Source organism: Terrapene carolina, unplaced genomic scaffold (assembly GCF_002925995.2).
Source record: "Terrapene carolina triunguis isolate 2854851 unplaced genomic scaffold, T_m_triunguis-2.0 Scaffold96, whole genome shotgun sequence".
Taxonomy (NCBI): Eukaryota; Metazoa; Chordata; order Testudines; family Emydidae; genus Terrapene; species Terrapene triunguis.
Genome location: NW_020664447.1, coordinates 8864872 through 8871424, shown reverse-complemented (window position 1 = coordinate 8871424; position 6553 = coordinate 8864872). Strand labels below are relative to the sequence as shown.

Genomic DNA, 6553 nt, shown 5'->3' with positions numbered 1-6553 from the left:
GAACAACAACTACAGATATTATGGACCAGATCCTCAGCTGGTGCAAATCAGCATAGCTCTATTGACTTCAGTGAAGCCGCTCTGATTTACATCCGCAAAGGATCTGGCACTAAATATTGTTCTGGGTGGGGGTGGGGGTTGTTTTTGTTTTTATTTAATATAACTGGACTAAAGGCTCTATGTGACTCAGTACTGAACATCTGGGATTGATCACAAGATCACAAACTGGAAAGCATTAATCTGGCTTCTAGAAATAAACACATCTAGCTCAATGCTTTCCACAACTTTATTGTTTTAATGATAGACTGAAGGAGCTGAAACAGCCATTTTAAATCTTTTAATTCTTGCAGTTTTAGTATTTGTAGCCATTTTTTTCACATCATAGTATCACACAGTAATTATATTAATTTTAATTCTGGAGGGGCAGTTTTAGCGTGATTTTTCTTCCCATTATTAATTCTTTATTTTTCCCCACAAGATTTCATAAAACTATGGTAATCTTGCAATTCAGATTTTTATTAGTTTCATTTTTCACAAGTATCGTGGGAGAGGCCCAATATGTAATGCAAGATGAAGTACTAATGCATTACATCAACCGGCGTTTTCTATCTTTAGAGGTATGTGTTATCTGTATAATTGTGTCATAGGAATATTGTCTCGTTGCAAATATATTTGAAAGGTGGTGCATGTTCTTGCATATATAAACTGCATATATGTTAATCATCAGTAAAATAATGAATAATATAAACAAATAAAATAAACAAACTTTAAAAGTATGTCATGGTAACTAAAACCTGCAACTTTAATTATTTCGTGTTATCATAGCATTATTTATCATATCATAACATTTTTATTTTATTTTATTATACAGAGCCAAATTCTTCTATCAATTGCATCTGTGTAATCCCATCAATAACATTTAGCTAAAAATGTTTAAATTGCTGTCACAGTATGTCTCCAGAATATTTGCATTTCCTGTTGGCATCAACAGGATTGGTGAAAAAGATTAATAATGAATTAGTAAGCACAGAAGATAGTTGGAAGCTTACAAGGCATTTTTCTATCTGAACTTTAAGTGTATTTGCATCTTGACAAGAGACTGAAAAAATCCCTATGTGGTTGGGAGATTGCAAAAAGTTTTGGTTCTACTAAATTTCATAAGATTACAGTCCCTCAAACAGGGCTCCCACCTACTCCAGTACCTGTCCTTTTTCTTCAGTTAAGATCTCCGAGTATTGCTAATTAAATTCAGATGAGATTATTAAAAATAATTCATAATTAATTATGATAAAAATTAATTAAATAATTAAAAAAATAAGAAGTTTTGCATTCCTAGATCCTAAATACCAATGTACCATTGTGCATACTTTATTTAAAAAATGTGACACATACACAGTAGGACAGAATTTGTATGGGATGAATTACTAAGAATTGCTATCGTGCCTTTGTCTGGTAATAATTTGTGTTAATAAAATAATTGTAAAGAAGCTCTAACAGTAGTCATTCCTGCACTCCTTGCTCATGCAAAGCTCCTACTGGCTTCACTGAGAAAGCAGTGAAGGATTGGACCAATGTTCTCTCCCCATTAGGTGGGCTGGGATTAACATTTCACGAACCTACACAAGAATGACAATCATATACATTTCAACTGTCTGTTTCCTCCCTTTTGCTTCACAGGAGAGAAAAGTTTCCCCCATCTTCCCTGGTTCAGACCAACCAATATCCTAAGGTTCTCGCATATGTTTGGACACCCATAGAAGTTGATATATGTGTAACTATACAAGCAATGTGGACAGGGGGTGGATATCTCCCACCCCCACACATTTCAACTAGAGGGGGGAAATAATGTCTTTCTCCCTTCCACACACACTTTTGTCTGGCTAAAGGCTAAGGGAGAGGTGAAGGAGGAGGGGACAGTAGCAAGGGCAGAAAAGGAGGGAGAAGCAGTCCTGGGACATTTGGGAGCATGGATGGAGGCACTTTGTGTAGTGAGGAGGAGAGATGGGTAGATGGGCCTCTTGGTTGGGATTATGGTCATATGCAAAAATCCAAGTTAGCACTTTCGATTTTCCATTTTAAATGCTAGAAAAGAGGAAGTAGCATTAACTCTAGATCAGATATCTGCTGGGTCAGCAAAGGAACAGTATGTGAAATGTGGTTGCTTCCTGGATCCAACAGACCCTGCTTTCACATTTTTATGAGACAGACTCAGCAGAGACCCTAAGGAGAGGATTTTGAGGGACCTCAGGGAGGGGAGTCATCAGTGATCCCTCTGTTCTACACCCCAAACCTCCAATGGGTTCTATCAGGGCTCCCCTCTGCTGACAGAAGAAGAGCAAAGAATCTGGCCCTCAGACTTCATAGCAAGGGAGAATATAGATATTTAACCACAAGTATGAATTTCAGTGACTTTTTCATGCAGATTAATAAGTGACAGGGATAATTAGTTTGAAACCAGAAAGGGAAGGGGGGACAGTGGTATTTATAAACTAACCATGTGTTAAGATCCTATCTATAGAAAATACACATGTTCACACAAGCAAATATATATTTATATGTTCTGTATTCTAATTCAAGAGCAGGCTGGAAAAATGCAACCAAGATATACTGGATTATGTACAAGAATTCCGTGACTTTTCAAGGAGGATGATATCGCGCTTGGAGGGGCTGAAAGTTTATAAGGCTGAGTTTAAAAATGAAGTGGAGCATTTGCTAACAAGAGTTGAAAGAGCACAAAGGGACATTGACTATTTTCAATCAACAAGAGAATCTACTGCCTGTGTAGAAGTAGATGAAGACATAGTGGAAAAGCAGCTAAATGAAGACGCAGAAGAAAAAAGGAAAGTCAAGCTCATGCTTAATGCAAGTAAGAACTATTTACTTTTCAAAACTTAGATCTAAGAGAGCCAATCCTCTAGTCAATACATTTATGCTGATATGTGGATAAAGTATATTTACAAATGTGTGTTCTTTAAGTGTGATAATATTGAGCTTTCAGCAAAGAAAACAAATACACCAAAATGATAAGGGAAATGCTATAATTAAAATATTTGTTATATACATACTGAATTGCATGTTAAATTGGTTCTTCGGAAATAGCTCTTTAATTGGAGCATTAAAAGCATTAAAAAAAAACCTACTAAAGGTATGCTCGGGCAACTGTCACAGTTCCCAAGACAACTACACCTCTGACCTCTTTTTGGTCTCCTTAAGGGTATTCCACTTAGGTCTCAAGCCTCTAATCATCACCATCACGTGACACTCAGCCTCCAGACTGGGGATTTAGGCTGCACGCTCCTGCAATTCACTGCGATCACCTTAGCAAGTCTGAATTAAGTTCAGCATCTCATGCTTCAGGACTACAGCTGGAATCTGTAGGGGGCCAGAAGCAGGGCCAGCCTTAGAGGTGGGTGACTGCTCAGGGCCCCATTGTCAGTGGTCGCCATCAGAGTACTACAAGCTGGCGGGCCGGGCTGCCAGAGTAGGGGTGAGTGCGGGCAAGCCCGTGGCTGGAGCCCCACCTGGTCAGCTGGGCAGGGGGCAGGTGATGCTGCCTGGAGCTGCCAGCCTGGTGGGGAGGTGCAGGCAGCAGGGCTCACTCCTGTGGAGCCAGTGGGTCAGCCCCTGGGTTCCCCCTTCCTGCGGTCCTGGTGGTCAGTGGGTGTATGGCCAGGGGAGCCCCAGGCTCAGAAACTCCTCCAAGTGCAGCCTGGTCTGGGTGGCCGGAGAACAGCAGCTGCTGGCCAGCAGCGCAGATGTAAGCGTGGCAAGGTATGGCATTGCCACCCTCGAGTCTGCGCTGCTGCTGGCGGTGGTGCTGTGTTCAGAGCTGGGTGCCTGGCCACAGCCGCTGCTCTCTGACCACCCAGCCAGTGCTTAATTTGCGCTGGGGTTTGCCCGGGCTGAGCCCTGGCACGTCTTTTATTACAAATTAAGCATCGGGAGAGGTAGCAGGGCCCAGAGGCAATGGTGGGGAGAGCCCCTCCCACATGTTCTGATTTTGTTTGTAATCTCCTTTTTCTGAGGCATCAGGGATGGCCACAAGTGAAGTTGGGACATTGGATGGGGAGGGAAAAGACTCTGAAGTGGCACCAAGCATTCTCTCTCTCACGTGCTTAGCTGGCTGGTTCTTGCTCACATGCTCAGGGTCTAACTGAACACCACATGAGGGGTCACGAATAGGGTGACCAGGTAGCAAGTGAAAAAAATAGGGACGGGGGTGGGGAGTGCCTATATAAGAAAAAGTCCCCAAAATCAGGACTGTCCCTATAAAATCGGGACATCTGGTCACCCTAGTCAGGAAGAAATTTCTCCTCAGATCAGATTGGCAATGATCTTGACGGGGTTTTCACCTTTCTCGGCAGCGCTGGATGTGGGTCATTTGCCATCATTATCTGGATATATCTCACTTAATCAACTTCCTGACATTGCAGGGGCTTCAAACATGGGTGTACCTGGGGCCCTCCTATTCTCTGCCTCTGGCATATAATAGTTTAGTCTTCAGTGGGCTGTAATACTTTGGTGTAGTTTTAGTTGGGTTTTGTGTGTGGATGGTTGGTTGGTGGTGTTCGTGGCATGTGATTTACAGGAGGTTAGACTAGATGATCTGGGGTCCCTTCTAGCCTTAAACTGTAGGAGCTGCAGCCCTGTTCATTAAGGGGCAATGACAGGGTTAATCAGTGACCAGGCTAGTTCAAAGCACTATTTATTCAGAACAAAAGACAGCTTAAAAATAATAAACAGCTTATACCCAAGCCTGGCTTACCAGGTGTCACCCACCTTGCATATGGAGACGATGGCAATTTTCAAAGTACTTCAGGTCCTTTCACAGGGCCTGTCCCTCTGGGTCACAGTCTCATTTCAGTTCTGAGGTTGGGTAAGGGTGTGGACTGTTTTTTTCCATGCCACCCAGAATGCACAAGTTCACAGACCTTCTCTTGAGCTGAAGAAGTATGTCATTTATTTGCTGCTTCAGTGAGTGATCAGTCCACCAAAACAGAGCATAGCATAGGGCTGAATGCAAGCTCACAGCCACATTCAGGTGCTCGCCTTAAATACATTATTACAAAGCTGTTCATTATATATTGTATAAACACTTTTTCTGCCTAGCATTAAGATTAGTTTGCTAACCCAGTTGTTTACCTGATCAGATTGCTGGGTCAGCTTTTCACCTGGCTGTTCTCTTTCCTTGCCAGACAAGCAGGCATCTTTTCACATATCCCAACACCTAAAACATACATTCTACATATTACATCCTTCATGGATTGATCCTGCTCCCTGTGTCCAAGGTGGTCATTTTATAGAGCTCTGGGTTCTTTGTTTGTCAGGCTTGTAGATCCAGGTTAAACCAGTCTATGCAATTCCCCAGGCGGACAAAGTTTCTCCAAACCTGTTATCTGTCCAGAAAGTTGCATTAATTACTTCCCAATTATTTTAGTTCCTGCACGAAACTCTTTAGCTCCCACATGGACCCAGAATACCATCCGTAGTCCATAAAATACATATAACATTTATAAACTAGATACAATAATCTTTAGATTTTCCATATGTCCACAGTATCTGTCACAGCAACATTCCAGGAAAAACTCTAGTGTCTCACAGTTGGTTGCAGCTGTGCCAACTAATTAAGTGGCTTATGTTTTTTTTGGGTCACAGCCTCAATACTAAGGATAATTCAATAGACATTGAAATTACTTAATCTACTGGTAAATTTTCCATATATTTTAATATTCTCTGTAATTCCCTATCAAGATCACACAGTAAGCGACTTGGCTGCAAGCAAAATTCAATTTTGAATTTGCAAATTCAGCATGTACTAACATGTAATATAATATGAAGTACATATATATATTATGTTTTATTGAAAGCCCTTATCCTCTTAAATTTCATCTCTAAATAGTATCTCGCCCCTATGAAATTCACTAATTGATGCAAATTATATACAGTATGTACATGTTAGGTGGTATATTTTATTTCCAGTCAGAAGCAGTGTGAAATCAGAAACACACAACAGAAAATTTAAAAATTGGAATCAGAACCTTTTTAAAAAGCTTCAGGGCAGATCCTAAGGTGGTATATATCTGATTTCAGTGGAGCTAAATCAAATTACATCAGGCAGGGGTTCTCAAACTGGGGGTCAGGACCCCTCAGGGGGTCATGAGGTTATTATGTGGGGGGTCGCAAGCTGTCAGCTTCCACCCCAAACCCCGCTTTGCCTCCAGCATTTATAATGGTGTTAAATATATTAAAAAATGTTTTTAATTCATAAGGGGGGTTGCACTCAGAGACTTGCTATGTGAAAGGGGTCACCAGTACAAAAGTTTGAGAATCACTGAGCTAAGAATCTGCTCTCTTAATCTTTGTCAACATGCTGTCAAAGGGTTAAAGCAGGTGGTAATAGTGATAATACTACTCTTCTCACCCTGTGTGATCGGTGTCGGTCCGCCTTCCCGCTAGGGGGCGGTGGGGAGCTACGACGTCACGGGCCGGCCTGGGTCACGCCTCTGCAACTGGGGAATTAGCAGCGGGAAGGACGCCAGCCAGTGTCTGTAGC

General features: G+C 41.7%; 1 protein-coding gene across 1 annotated transcript in view; it reads left to right on the top strand.

Annotated features, from left to right (window-relative positions):
- Nucleotides 1–491: 491 nt before the first annotated feature.
- Nucleotides 492–6553, top strand: part of OLFML1 (olfactomedin like 1) — a 10954-nt gene continuing 4892 nt past the window's right edge. The window contains exons 1-2 of the mRNA XM_026651569.1: nt 492–617; nt 2578–2866. Of these exons, the coding sequence (XP_026507354.1) occupies nt 492–617; nt 2578–2866 (415 nt within the window). The remainder of the gene's footprint in view (nt 618–2577; nt 2867–6553) is intronic.